The 14,490-nt window shown below is 46.9% G+C and overlaps 1 protein-coding gene across 4 annotated transcripts in view; it reads left to right on the top strand.

Annotated features, from left to right (window-relative positions):
- DPYSL2 (dihydropyrimidinase like 2) overlaps positions 1-14,178 on the top strand; it is a 60,289-nt gene extending 46,111 nt beyond the window's left edge. For all 4 annotated transcript variants that reach the window (XM_014943146.1, XM_014943145.1, XM_014943147.1 and 1 more), the window contains 7 exons: positions 1,207-1,327; positions 4,767-4,923; positions 5,079-5,220; positions 5,407-5,577; positions 8,808-8,987; positions 10,303-10,468; positions 11,259-14,178. In XM_014943146.1, the coding sequence (XP_014798632.1) occupies positions 1,207-1,327; positions 4,767-4,923; positions 5,079-5,220; positions 5,407-5,577; positions 8,808-8,987; positions 10,303-10,468; positions 11,259-11,350 (1,029 nt within the window). In that variant the 3' untranslated portion in view covers positions 11,351-14,178. The remainder of the gene's footprint in view (positions 1-1,206; positions 1,328-4,766; positions 4,924-5,078; positions 5,221-5,406; positions 5,578-8,807; positions 8,988-10,302; positions 10,469-11,258) is intronic.
- The last annotated feature ends 312 nt before the right edge of the window (positions 14,179-14,490 follow it).

The raw sequence follows: 14,490 nt of genomic DNA, 5'->3' as shown, positions 1-14,490 counted from the left end.
GGGGGATCTGATCAACACCTCTAAATACTGAAAGGGTGGGTGTCAGGAGGATGGGGCTGGTCTTTTTTCAGTGGTGCCCGGGGACAGGACAAGAGGAAATGGGCACAAACTTGAATAGAAGAAGTTGCATCTACACATGAGGAGGAACTTCTTGACTTTGAGGGTGGCAGAGCCCTGGCAGAGGCTGCCCAGGGAGGTGGTGGAGTCTCCTTCTCTGGAGACATTCAAACCCCCCCTGGACACGTTCCTGTGGGACCTGCTCTGGGTGGACCTGCTCTGGCAGGAGGTTGGACTAGATGATCTCCAGAGGTCCCTTCCAACCCCATGTGATTCTGTGACCATTGAACTCGATGATCTTAAAGGTCCCTTCCAACCTAGATGATTCTATGAATCTATTCCATGTGCCAGTCCCATGGGAGGTGCTGGAAGCCTCTTGCATTTGGGAATCAGGTGGCCGATTGCTCTGAGTTTCAGTTTCCTCTGTTTGTTCACTTGGAAAATGTGATATTGCAGGCTTGGTTCTCCGTGGTAGTCGGCAGAATGAGCATTACCCTGTTGTTAAATCTGTCATCTGGACTGCTTTGATGAGGATGTGTGATCTGTGAAAGTCTGCAGAGTGATTACGCTCATTCTAAGGCTGTAGTTACAGAGTGACCCTGAGTCTCGCTGAGGTTATCTCTCTACACATGCAGGAAAAAAACCTCGTTGATTTATGGGGTGGTTCACACTCCGTCAGATCCCAAGCCAGATATTGTAGTGGAGGGTGCAATTTAAGAGGCTTGTTTGCAAACGTGGCTTACCAGAGTATGTGGCTACAGCATCTCTCTTCCGCGTGGGCTGGAACATGAATAGTTTTGTTGAGTCAACACTTAGTTGCTTATTTTGGTCTAGGTTAAAGAAGGGGCTTAATCATTTTTGACCTTGAGCACCTGGAGCGTTGTTTTAGGACTTAGTCTGCTTGCAGAGAAACTTGGAAGCAGCCTGGGAGAGAAGGTAGTAATGAGAGGGGACTACAGCTTGATGTCACTTTAATTATCGTGGTTAGGCTGTATATTTTTCTGGCTCAGAATCAGGTAGAAAGTCTCTCATCTTGGCCTGGGAGACTCTTATTTTCCTGTGAAAGCAGAAGCTGTGGCTGTCTGCAGGCGAGGGGGATAGGCTGATGTGGGGGGATGCTCCTAACTTGCTGCTGGCTTTGGTTTGCAGGTGGAGGCAGAGGCTGTGAACCGGGCAATAACCATCGCCAACCAAACCAACTGCCCCCTGTACATCACCAAGGTGATGAGCAAAAGTGCCGCCGATGTCATTGCTCAAGCCAGGAAAAAGGGTAAGTTATTTCCCTTGGATGGAAGCTCCCTATTAGCTCATGCAGCTCAACTCCTTGCCAACAAAAGCTTCATCCCTACAGGAGGGGTTACTTTTTCCAGTGTTACTGTCCAGGCTCTTTTTAAAAAAGGTCCCAAACAAGTGCTTCTGTCTCATCTCCCACAGACAAGTGTTCAGTGGTGGTATCAGTGCCAGGAGCCATTTATTCTGTTCAGCGTGGGGCTTCTCTCTCACACTCATCCTACCACACTGAGCTGTGCACCTTCATGTTGCTGCAGACTAACTCCAGGCTGTCTCCATTCAATGAATCCCCCTGGAGATTGCAAGCTGTGTCCTTCTTCCAGCTTCCGTGGTCTTCTGCTGAGTTGCTTCCTGGGGTCAGAAGTGATTCCAAGAGTCCTGACAGAGGTCTCTGACTTGCAAGCCCTGTTGGATTTAGTTGGAGTAGCCAAAGAGGTTACTGATTCCATCTATCTACTCTGCTCCTTGCTTGTGAAATAGGTGCTCCTCATGTGCTGTGACCCACAGCCTGGCATCCGAACGGGAATTGGGCTTGTTAGGCTGGGAATTGCTTTTTCCTCTGATAACTCTGCCTGAGGATGCTGCAGGAACCAAGACTCAGTGGATGCTGCTGCCTTGTGTCTCCTCTCCCTGACCAAGGTCTGGGGGAGCTGAGCTGCTCTGAGGGATGCAGTAGCTCCTCCCGAGTCCTGACCCTTCTGTCCTGCCCCCAAAAGCAAGGGTTGCAAAGCACAATGAGTGCCTGTCTCCCTGCTTTATTCTGTGACTAAACCCTTCATGTCTATTTAAAGTGGCTCTGGGTGGGTGACTAAGCAGGAGGAATGATTTCCCCCCTTCGTTTCTGAGAAGGGTTGGATTTAATTTTATGCAGTCTAAATAAGCTTGAATGGATATACAAATGACATCACTTTCCATCTGGGTGTTTGGTGCGAGAAGAGCTGATTTCCTACCGCAGCAAACAGATTTGTGTTTGTGCATTGGCTCAGAAGTATTTTGGTCCCATGATTCCTGTTAAATGAGTGCAGAGTTGGTGAGGAGGACTGATTTCCAAGGCATCTCTTCCCTTTGGTGCTGTGGAAGCAGCTGAAGCTGTTTGGGATGAACCTCCCTGTCCTAGCTCCATTAGTGGAGATCATGCTGAAATGAGAAGACGTGTTGACGTGCAGAAGTGGCTGCGTGTTGCATTACCCCAAAAAACAACTTGATGTCGTCGTGCAGCTCAATCCCATAAGCCAGAGAAGCATCCCTTCCTTTTTCTAGGGAAAGTGCTGGGGATATAATGCATCACAGAGATGGAGCATCAACAAAATGGGGATGCATCAACAAAAGTACCTTCTTGCTACCATTGCTGTGCCTTGTGACCTCTAGCTGGCAAGTAGAAGGGTGAGGGAGCATAAATTTGTATTTCAGAAGCTATAATACACAACCTGACTTGGCTGGATGTTGCCCTGCCTGTGAAAGGTGCTGGGATTGTCCCAGATGAATGACCCAGAGAACTCACTGTACTTAGCCTCCCGCGTGAACTAGCGCACACGTTTTTCATTCAGATTGCTTTTTCTCCTTATAAGGAGAATTTGGGGTATAAATGGCACGCCATTCTCTGTTCCTTTATTGAAATAATTCAATTTAAATGCTGCGCAGTTACCCAACTGGGTAACCCAGGAGGGCCACACACACTAGCCTTGCCCTCCCAAGCAACAGAGGAAACATAACTGAAGACAATCCAAGGCGAAAACAAAACAGAATTGATTTGCTAAATGGAAAAGAACGAATGTTATTTAAAGCCAGATGTTCCCAGTGGCATTTGTATGGAGGAGATTCCCTGCAGACTCTGTCGTTGGCAGATCTGGGAGCTCAAAACATTGCTCCCTGCAGAACAATCCTCCCAATGTATTGGCCCACAACAGGCCTCCCATTTTAACAGCCAGCGTGTGTTTTGCCTTGTTCTGATTTTGTGACCCTATTTGTGGCAAGTGATGTCAGAAGGCCTCTTCCTCTGCTGGTGGATCCCCTCTGTTCCTACACCTCCTGTTTCAGTGTGGTCCTGGAAGCAGCGTGAAGCCGGTTAATGCATCCTTCTGCCCCACTGAATGTCCTCTTTCCCAGCGAGCTTGAGAGCACATGGACATAACAGTAGCTCAGGGAATATGCTTAAAGAAGGATCCTATTTTTCACTCTGCATGGTGAGGTGTGGAAGACCTTGCCAACCACTGAAGTATTTAGGGTTAGTATTTTAACTACCCACGTCCTTTGCAGGCAGATGCAAACACACCAAGTGTCTGGGCTCGGGCGCCAGATGGACACGGAGATTTTGGGAAGGTTGCATTTGGTGAGCAGATCTGGGGGGCTACCAGCCTGCAACCTCTTTTGAAGTTGCAGCATCTTGCATCTGCTTGGTGTGCAGATGTGGCTGCTGCATTCCATCTTGCACAGCATCATGGCCGTACGGATCCGCTGGTCCTTCATGTGGTTCCAAAAATGTTAATGAAGAGGAAGGATGCACTGGTGGTTAGTGCACTGGACAGAGAGTCAGAAGATCCAGTTTAATTTCCTAGTTCTGCCACAGATTGACTGTGTACCCTTTGGGGAATTGCTCAGGTTCCCTGAGCTGCATTTGTGAAGCAGAAACACTGATATTTCCTCTGTGATGGGCTTTCTCTGTAGGCAGGAACTTTTCCTGATAGACATTTTCTCTTATCCAATCTATGTACAGAGCCTGCTCCAATAAACCCAGCCTTGTTAGGACTTTAATACCTTTACATTTATAAAAATATTGCAGGCACTTTGTATTTTTTTCATTCTTTTTCCTTCCACATCCCTTCTGGATCAGGCTGGATCTCCTCACGCTCTTACAGTTCTCCTCAGCCTCTTTCATAAGGTTCTTGGCCCAGGATATAACAGCATGAATCCTTCCAGTCACCCTTTCAAACACAATTAATCAGGACTGACTGCAGTAATTGTGTGAGGGCATTGTGCACATTTTGCTGCTCCATGTTCTTGTCAGTAACAGCATCTTTATTATTAACTGAGATATTTAGATGTTTGGATACTTATTCTGAGGGACTGATTTTTGGAGAACGCTCAGTGTTTCTTCAGAGATCTCAAGACAGGAATATAAAATTAAGAGCTTGCTTGTGCAAACATGCCCTTAGTGAGATCATATAGGTTCAGAGGAGCATCAAACAGGAGTTTAATGGTGTCTGATCCTCTGGTTGTGGGGGTCAGTGAATTCAATCCAATGTTGTGTCTCTGTGATTCCACACGTAAGAGGAAGTACCAAGAAGCCCTGCAGCATGTGATGCTGGCATAGCTTACCCAGCTTGTCCTATTTCAGAAGGATGCTTTATGCCTGGAAGCCAGGCTGGAGATACACGTTTCTTGGTGCTCACAGTGGCTTTGCCTGTGTTCCTGTCCTGCAGGCACTGTGGTGTATGGAGAGCCCATCACAGCCAGCTTGGGGACCGATGGATCTCATTATTGGAGCAAGAATTGGGCTAAGGCAGCAGCTTTTGTTACTTCCCCACCACTGAGTCCTGACCCAACCACTCCGGATTTTCTCAACTCACTACTGTCCTGGTGAGTAGAGCTTTTTGTGTTCATACAGCGTGTGCTTCATCATGAGGGTGGTAAAAATAATAGCTGTTGTCACCAGCAAGCAAAAGGCTTTTTTACCTTCAAGAGTAAACCTGTGGCAATAAAATATCTTAAATACCTATCGTTGTCTTTTCCAGTGGAGACCTCCAGGTTACTGGCAGTGCCCACTGCACCTTCAACACTGCTCAGAAAGCTGTTGGAAAGGACAACTTCACCCTGATCCCTGAAGGAACCAACGGGACTGAAGAGAGGATGTCCATCATCTGGGATAAAGCTGTGGTACGTCACACATGGCATAGGCTTAGGCTGCAACTTCTTCTGAGCTGAAAGAGCTGGAGCAGTGTGTTGTTATCTCCTTCCAGATGCTTGTTATGCTCCTTCCACTTGAGGTTTTTTACCCTTGTGGAGATCACGGGGAATCTGCTTTTCAGAGTGGATGCAGTGACTCCTTTTGTCTGTCCCTAGGTGACTGGCAAGATGGATGAGAACCAGTTTGTTGCTGTGACCAGCACAAATGCAGCTAAAATCTTCAACCTGTACCCACGGAAGGGCCGTATCGCAGTGGGCTCGGATGCTGATCTGGTTATCTGGGATCCTGACAGCGTCAAGACAATCTCTGCCAAGACTCACAACATAGTAAGGATGTTTTCTACGATGTGAGCTCTGCTGCTTGTTTCCTCCTCTCTTCCTTCAGAGCCAGACTGTGCTGCCAAGAACTAGAGCTCATCACAACCCAGGGCTTTGTTTTCCCAATGCCCCAAGCCCTCTCTGGTCTTAAACCCGGTACAGCTCAGTTGTGTGAGCAGAAGGGGAGATGTCTGAGTCCAAATCTGAAATCACATGAGTACCCAGAAATTCCCCTCAGAGCTTGTTTGCTCTGAGTGTCGGGTGCTTGGATCTGAGCACACAGAAAGCTCTTTAAATCTGCTAAAATATCAAAAGGCCTCCTATCACACTGTGTCATTTATGATCTTCTGGCTCACTAGCAGCGGGAACATGAACTGCCCCTTTCTAGTTGGGGTTGGTGAAGCTCCTGTGTCAGCTCATAGAATCATAGAATGGTTTGGGTTGGAAGGGACCTTAAAGATCATCTCCTTCCACCCCCTGCCCTGGGCAGGGACACCTCCCACCAGCCCAGGTTGCTCCAAGCCCCCTCCAACCTGCCCTTGAACCCCTCCAGGGATGGGGCAGCCACAGCTTCTCTGGGCAACCTGGAACAGGGTCTCTGCAATCTCACAGTAAAAAATTTCTTCCCCACATCTCATCTGAATCTCCCCTCTTCCATTTTAAAACTGTTCCCCCTCCTCCTAGGGCTCCCCTCCCTGATCAAGAGTCCCTCCCCAGCTTTCCTGGAGCCCCTTGAGGGACTGGAAGGGGCTCCAAGGTCTCCCAGGAGCCGCCTTTTCTCCAGGCTGAACCCCCCAACTCTCTCAGCCCCCCCACAGCAGAGGGGCTCCAGCCCTGATGGACACCTTTGTTGGAGGATCTCATCCAGATCAATGAGTCTGAGTGGATTTATACCACGTACTGGTCTGGTACCTGTGTGTGGACTCATACTTGGACGTGATTTTACTGGTGATTAGCTGGCAGAGGGAGGCATGAAGCAGCACCCAGGCTAACCAGACCTTCCCTTTGTTTCTCCTGTGGCTTTGTGGTGGCACTGTTAGAGGTGTTCTTTGCTTGTGGCCCACAGTTGTCCCCCATATATTATACCTGGCTCCTACAGCGAAAAGTCTCTCCCACCCTATGGGAAACTGCAGGATGGCCCTGGTGCCAAGGGCTGGTTGGAGACTCCCTGTGACATTTGAGCACTGTCTCAGAGAAAGGAACCACTGTTTGCGTTTGTTGACAACTTGTTTCTCTGCTGGCGATGAACCTATGGAATGTTTCCCTGGAAAAAAACTCCTTGTTCTTTTTTTTCCGTGAATGCTTTCATTCACTCTGGAGCCGAAGGAGCAAAATTTTCTTCCACACTTGGATCCCTGGGCATATTCACAAAGAAACTTTTTTTTTTAAAGGTTTGGGTCACTTCCCTGTGACTTAACCCTGTGTCAGAATTGGTCACAGATGGCCTGGATTCATCCTGCCCGGGCTTAGACTTCAAAGGGAGGCACCTAGACTCAGAAGTCTGGTCACTTCAGTCACCTTAGAGATGCTTCCAGACTCATTGTACCTCCAGTTTGGAGAGAAATGACTTAGAGGAGGGAGCCCAGGGACACACCACTATTAGGTGCCCAATTTAGCAGTCTGAACCTGTGTTATGAGTGGCTCAGAGAGCTGGAAGCAGCTGGAATATTGGAAAGTCGTTGCCATTTAATGGCTGTGATCTTTAGGAAATGAATTGGAAATAAATTTCCCAACACAAAACTCAGAGACTTTATCTTTGGTGGATGTGCTCCAGTGCAATCAGGAGCACGTGATTGTATCCATGTATTTGTGTACTGTGTATTGCTCCATGGTTTTGCCATAGTGGGCTGGGCTGAAGGAGACCCAGATCCGCCATGGGGTGACCATTCAGATAGATTTTATAGGCTGAGGACTGCAGATCCCCCTGAAACCCCTGCACCTCAGCACTCAATGACCAGTTATTGCTAAAGGCTGCATCTCTACGTTCAAACCGGGTGCCAAGACTATGGAGGGTGAAGGGCTCTTGTTTTCAAGTGGTTTGTTTAAAGCTGTCTAAGAAATAGCAGCTTTTTTTCTTACAAATCCTGCTCCGAACTCTTCCCCCCCCTGTTATACCTGGCATTACACCTGCTGGGTTTTTTTTGTGTCTCACACCGCGTGTGTGCCTCGTGCTAGAGGAGAAATCGATACCAGTGATGCCTTTAGAGGCAAAGCATCCTAATTTGGTCAAATATAAAACAAAAGCCCCTTTGAAAGTCAGGCAGAGCGGTTGCTGCGACACAAGGAGACGTGGTGATTATGTGGCATCAGATGATGGTTGCTTTTTTAAATGCTAGAGCAACATAACGGATATTTTCCAAGAATTCACACTGCTCTTGCCACTGTCTGGCAAGGAAACATTAGGAGCTAGAGAGGGAGATTAGTGTTGTTCTTGGAACCAGCCTAATTCATAAGTTTCTAACCAAGCCTCCTCCTTTGCCACCACAACTTTTTTTCAGCCTGGCCCCGGTTCAGTGTGGGTTTAACCGCCGTTCTGGCTAATTGTAAATCTGCAGTCAAGCCTACCCATACTTATAACACACTTCAAGAGCAAACTCCACTATTAACTTGGTAAAAAAGACCTGGTTTAGTCTCAGAGACGGTCACTAGAGTAAGAGTCCCCAAATAACATGGTTGTGGTGCATCTTGTTCCAGGATGCTCCATGGGTGGGACGTTTACCAGCCATTCCTTCAAAACTTGTCTTTTTTTCCGTGGTGTAACGTTTCCAATCCTGTTAATTGGGGATGAGGAATCCCATTAGAGTAAAACAAGATTGTCCCTGAGCCAATACCCAAAACACTGGTTTGAAATACAGCTTTTCGAAATTATCATTATTTTAGTTTGAAACTAAGATAAAACTTTATTTGGCTCCTAAATCCCCTGCAGTGCAGAAGGGCTAGGTGCCTAAATGCATGTAAACAGGTAGGCTTTGAGATATTCTCATTTGAAACTGTATTTTCTCTCTTTATGAGTCTTATTGCAATGGAAATTTTGCATGAGTAAATCCTTGATAAATTTATACTGATAATCAAGACCAGCCTTTCTATTAAACCACACTCAGGTAAACGGTGTTGAGTTTGTTTCCACCTCTCCTTAAAATGCTGGCAATTAGCCTGACTGGTGATTGCTAATTAAAGCACAGCAGGCTTTGCTGGGATGAATATGTTTGCCTCACGTTGTCTTTTTGTTTGTTTTCCAGTCTCTGGAGTACAATATCTTTGAGGGCATGGAGTGCCGTGGCTCTCCCCTGGTGGTTATCAGCCAGGGGAAGATCGTGCTGGAGGATGGGAATCTCCACGTCACCGAGGGATCTGGGAGGTATATCCCCAGGAAACCCTTCCCTGACTTCGTTTACAAGCGCATCAAAGCGAGGAGCAGGGTGAGTGTCCGTGGTCGGACGCGCGTTTCTTCTCTCACTGGAACCCCCTGAGTTAAAATGGGTGGAAAACAGATGCTGTCCCCTGGCTCGCAGACACACACTGCTGCAACAGAAAATGTTCCCTGGGTCGGAGCCACATTTATCTCATTCCTCTTTCATTTTTGCTATTCACTTGAGTCATTACAGGAATATGCTTTGGCTTGAGCTTGGATTTGCTGCAAATTTTATTTTTCCGCTCTTTAATTCTCCTCCGTCTTGGGACACCTTGACAGAGATGGGGCAGGGAAAAGTCTGGTTTGGACATAAGTCAATCTGCAAATAACCCATCCAGCTTCTCCTGACTCAGAAGAACCAAGAGAAGTTCCTGATAGCATTTCAGCAACAATTTAGGATTCTAATTTATTGTTATAGTTACATTATGCTGCTTTCCCTTCTGTCAGTGAGGATCAGATGCTCTTGTCTGGTGACTGGTGAGTCACAGGCACAGCCTACTGACTGCTTAAAAGTGAGAAATTTCTATTTTTAAGAGGCTAAAATTGTTGGAAAATTGTTTTTGTAAAATACACCCATTCAAAACAGAAGCTGCTCTTTGATATGCCTTTAGTTGGTAAAAACTGACAGAGAGGATGACACTGCGCTCAGCTGCGACTCGGTTGCTGAGAATGTAAGAAGTTTATTTCTAGATGAAGTTAGATCTCTTGAGGAGAAAAGTATTTTGCTGTTTGAAGGGTTGCCCTCTCCTGGACAAAACTGGAGCCGTGTTGGTTCTGCTGACCTTTGGTGATTTTCACATCCCTTGCAAATGGTCTTTCCTTAATTGTTCTTTTGAAGAAATTGCAAGTTATCGAAATGGCACGTTGTCAAATTTACAACCTCGTGTAATTTAGCACCGCAGAGAACAGATCCGTGCTTTCTGGTGTGTTCTGGTCTCCCACAGAAATCCGTGGCTGACCTATAAATCCAATTGGGCAGCACCTCAACTGGAATAATTGCGTTTAACCCAATCTAAAGCTCCCAGGGTGGCGATGTGAAAATCTAACCTGGCTCCTCTTACGCAGACCTGCCTCTGCCTCAGCATCATTTTCCTTTTTGGGGATGAGTAATAAGATTCATTTGAGAGTTGCTGGGAGCCTTTAATACAACAGCAGGTGGGTTGAGATAATGAAAGGCCAAAACTTGAGGTACAGGGGCGGACAGGCCGGAATGCCACATCCTGAGGTGTGTGTTCTTTGGCGTGGCAACATCTGGCCAGCTGTTGAGTTGGGTTTTGAAGGCTGTTTTGACCCTGAAGGCTGGCCGTGCCTGTGTTTTGCAGCTGGCTGAGCTGCGGGGGGTGCCTCGAGGCCTCTACGACGGACCCGTCTGCGAAGTGTCGGTGACGCCGAAGACCGTCACACCAGCGTCTTCGGCCAAGACGTCTCCTGCCAAACAGCAGGCCCCACCCGTGAGGAACCTGCACCAGTCTGGATTCAGCTTGTCTGGTACATACTTCTAAGGAGCTAAATCGCTTTGAAATCACGGCTTGTTTATACTCCCGTACTCTGAATTAATTCTGCTGCAATTGGAAGGAGATGAGAGAGGCCGGGATGTGTTTTTTAGCTTGGAGGTTATCCCTCTAGGAAGGAAGGAGAGCATTAGAGGAGCTATCAGAAAGTCCTGCTTTATTTTCATGCCGTTGCATGAATTCTGAGCACCCCGTTGCGTTCTGGGCTCGGTCCTCAGCCGGGTGTCTGAAGGGGGCAGATGGCACCAACTCGAGTGGAGCTTTGCCAGCTGAGACCAGCTGTGGATCTGCTGTGTGGCAGATTTGATTTCTCAGTGTGAAACATTTCCCGGTGAGGGCAAACTATAAAAAGGCTCAGGGAGGGGAAAACCATTTGGCCAACTCTTATCTCTGCAGGGCTGGATGGCTCAGGTGTTTTGTGCTGAGATACTAACGCAGAAACCATTTGGCCAACTCTTATCTCTGCAGGGATGGATGGCTCAGGTGTTCGGTGCCCAGATATTAATGCAGAACAAGGGGGTTGGACTAGATGATCTCCAAAGGTCCCTTCCAACCCTGACCATTCTGTGATTGAGTAGAATTAAGGCACTGGAGGCCACTATGGGGTTTTTCCTCCAAAGATGATGCGTTTTGTTGCCTGGCCTAATAGGACTCCATGGGTTTGAGCACGGCCGTGTTCTCTTGGCTCCCTTCTCCTGCCGCTCGCTCCCCTCCAGCCCCAGGGGGACCTGATGGGGGGGACCTGATGAGTCTTCTCTCTCCTTTAGGGGCACAGATCGACGACAACATCCCCCGCCGCACGACCCAGCGCATCGTGGCACCACCCGGCGGACGTGCCAACATCACCAGCTTGGGCTAAGGACCGACCCCCCGCGTGCCCGCCGAGCGGACCAGGGGACGGGGGCACCTGGAGACCCTTTTTGATTCTTTTTAGAGCCTGTGACAGTTACTGCGGGCAACCAGTGAGGGGGGGGCTGAAGTAAGGCGCCTCTTTCAGTCCCCTCAGATTCCCTCCTCATCTTCACCAACCCCTCTCACTTCCCCCCACCACACCCCCCCACCTCAGCTCCTACACATTTAAAGAAAATAAACCCTGTTTTGACACCTCTGACATGCAAAAAGTAAATGTAAAGAGGATGTTTGAGATACGTGGCCTCTGTCCCATTCAGCATCTTTCTTTTAATAAAGGAAGGATAAAGTGAATTTCCCGGGAGCTGCCTTTAAGACACACACAAAAAAAGGAATAAATAAATAATAAATGTAAAAAATAGCTTTTTTTTTTTTTTTTTTTTTTTTAAATGTCAAGCAGAAGAGTAGTTCAAGGGTTTTAAACTGGATATTCTGTAGGGTTCTGTGTTCCAGCAGAATAGCTAGGCAAGCAGGGAGGGACAGGAATCCCAGCCTGTCTGTACCCATTGCCCCCCTGAGGTCACTGAAGAGCTGTCTGCTCCGGGGGCCAGAAACGGGACCCAGCACTAGGAATTCCCAAAACTCATGGCACCCAGCCATCGGGTGAGCTAGACCCGTTGGGGATTTTGGTTCTGTCAGTTTATTTTTTCATATATTTTTTTTTTTCTTCTGGATTTTGCTGCAAATTAGGTCCTTGAGGATTATTTTTTTTTTCTATGTTTGTTTGTGTGTGTTTTTAATATGTTTGTATCATTGTGTTTACGAAGCCTTATCTGAGAACTGGGGTTCTTTCTCCCTGTTCTTCCTGGTCCTTCCTGAACCTCATCCAAGTTACAGACTCCCGCTGGTGTCACTGCCACTGCCACCCTGGGACTTCAGGAATTCCTAGGTTGCATCATTCCAGCCATTGCTTGCCCTTTAGCTGCAAAGGGAGGTCGCAGAGCAGGTTCATAAGCTATAATCTTCATTTCAGTGTGGTAGGTCTTGAGCTGGTGCAAAACAAAAGGGGCTGAGGAGCTCCGGCGGACTCCCCTGAGAAGTTGTCAGCAGTTAGTTTTATCTTCTGTTCCTGGAGGTGGAAATGGATAAGCCGTGGGCAAAGAGCAACGTGTTGCTCGAAGGATTTCTGTAGTAGCCTCTTTCCCCCTTCCTGGGCATCGATGAGTGGTTATTTAAAACTTTACGAGAGCTTATCTTTAGCTCTCATCGAAAGGCCGGTCACTTGAGTGTGTGCCTGAGCATCTGTGGCAGTTCCAGTTCGAGTCCAGATGCCCAGCTGTTGTAACTGGGAGCCTCAGAGCAGCCCGTTGGGGTCACCAGCAGCTGAGAATCTCTCATACAGGGTGCAAATTTCATCAGGAATCTGCCTTTCTGCAAATATTCCTGAGAAAGCCTGGCAGTTCCCCACCCTTGCTCAGATGCCTGCTGGTTTGAGAAGCCAGAGACCATCAGTGGTCCTGGGATGAGTTGAGGAGCCAGAGACCATCAGTGGTCCCTGGGATGAGTTGAGGAGCCCCAGCTTCTGTGGTTGGCAGCGGGATCTGGACGTTTAACTTTTGGGATTGAAGGTCTTTTAGCCCTGGTATTGGAGGCTTCTTATTTTCAGGATGTGGAAGAATTAAATGTGCACCATTAGAGTCCCACTGAAAGGTGGCTGGAGGTCCCAGGGACTCGGCCTGTCTCTGAGCACAGGGAGCTTCTCTGCCCTCAATTAACACTCGTTACCTCCGCTCTCCGTGTGCCCTGGCACTTGGCTGCATCTTCTGCTTTCTCTTCTATTTGTCCTTTGCCACGTACCTTGACCTTGCTTTTCCCATCTTCGTGAGTGTTTTCTTAAATGGTGTTTACAGGTTCTTTTAAGGAAAAAACTCTCTTTCTGAAAGCTTTCAAGGAACAAGTACCAAATTTGTTGTTATTGAGCATCAATGCTGGGATTTGCAAAGGATCTGGAAGTTCTGTAGGTACCCAAACCCTCCCAGCTTCAGCACCTGATTCCTTTAGGCCCCTTTGAACACAAAAGTTAAGAAAAACATTGCCATATTCATCCGTGCATTTTGCATTTAGGTTTAACTCTTGGGTCTTTTAGTTTTGCATAAAAAAGTTTGCACTTTGTTTGTTAAGTAATCCGTGAACTTAATATATATTGCAGCTATTTTCATTTTTTTTTTCTTTCACCTGTATGTTAAAATCAATTTGAACGAGTTGGGGAGAAAAAAAAAAAGAATTGCAGATCCGTTTCAATTCTACGAAACACTTGCGGCTCTTCAATATTCACTTAAGTCTTCCTTTTTTTTTTTTCCTTCACTGACTCATGATGATTTTTTAGTTTTAATTTGTTCTTCAAAAGGAAAACAAAAAATGACAAAAAAAGATTTTTGCAGGCTGTGTAAGCATGTTTTTTCCTGTGAGAGCTCGTCCGCTTTGTGTCTGTTTAATGAATGTCATATGTAAATGCTTAAAGAAAAAAAAAAGAAGACGATGACTTAATTAATTAATTAACCGCAGTGACTTGAAGCTCTAAAAATAAAAAAAAAAGTAGGATTTAATACTAGCTGGATTTAACCCTTGGATTTGTGATTGTGAACCATGAGTGGAGGAGCTGTAAGTGCTAAAGCTGACCATGTGTGTAGACAAAAAGAAGTACTGATATTTGACCATTGTCTCAATGGCAAAAAAAAAAAAACCCACCCCGACCCCAAGTCTTGTGTTTTATTCCTTAAGAACTCTGTGTTATATTACCATGGGAACTCCTAATAAAGACAAAATGTTGTTGTTTCACTAGGTGCATCTGTGTCTCATGGCGATACGTGTTCTGTATGTGTTCTGTGTATCTTCAACAGATAAAAACTGTCTGGGCTCTGCAATCAGCCCTAACGTAGGCTGATGTGTAGGAGTGGGATGTGCAGTAGCAGAGCTGAAGATAAGGTCCCGTGGTTCCTTGGGAGATGGTGATGGTGAAGAGGAACCAATGGTCCACGGTGTAATTTCCTTGAGAGAAAAGCGGTATTTTGGCAAAGCAGAGACATTTGCCCAAAAGCTGGCTCTGCTTTGCAGAGATCCCTGCCGAAATGTGAGCTAAAGAGGTTCAAA

Source organism: Calidris pugnax, unplaced genomic scaffold, assembly GCF_001431845.1.
Source record: "Calidris pugnax isolate Ruff unplaced genomic scaffold, ASM143184v1 scaffold88, whole genome shotgun sequence".
Classification (NCBI taxonomy): Eukaryota; Metazoa; Chordata; class Aves; order Charadriiformes; family Scolopacidae; genus Calidris; species Calidris pugnax.
This window is presented reverse-complemented; position numbering and strand designations above follow the sequence as displayed.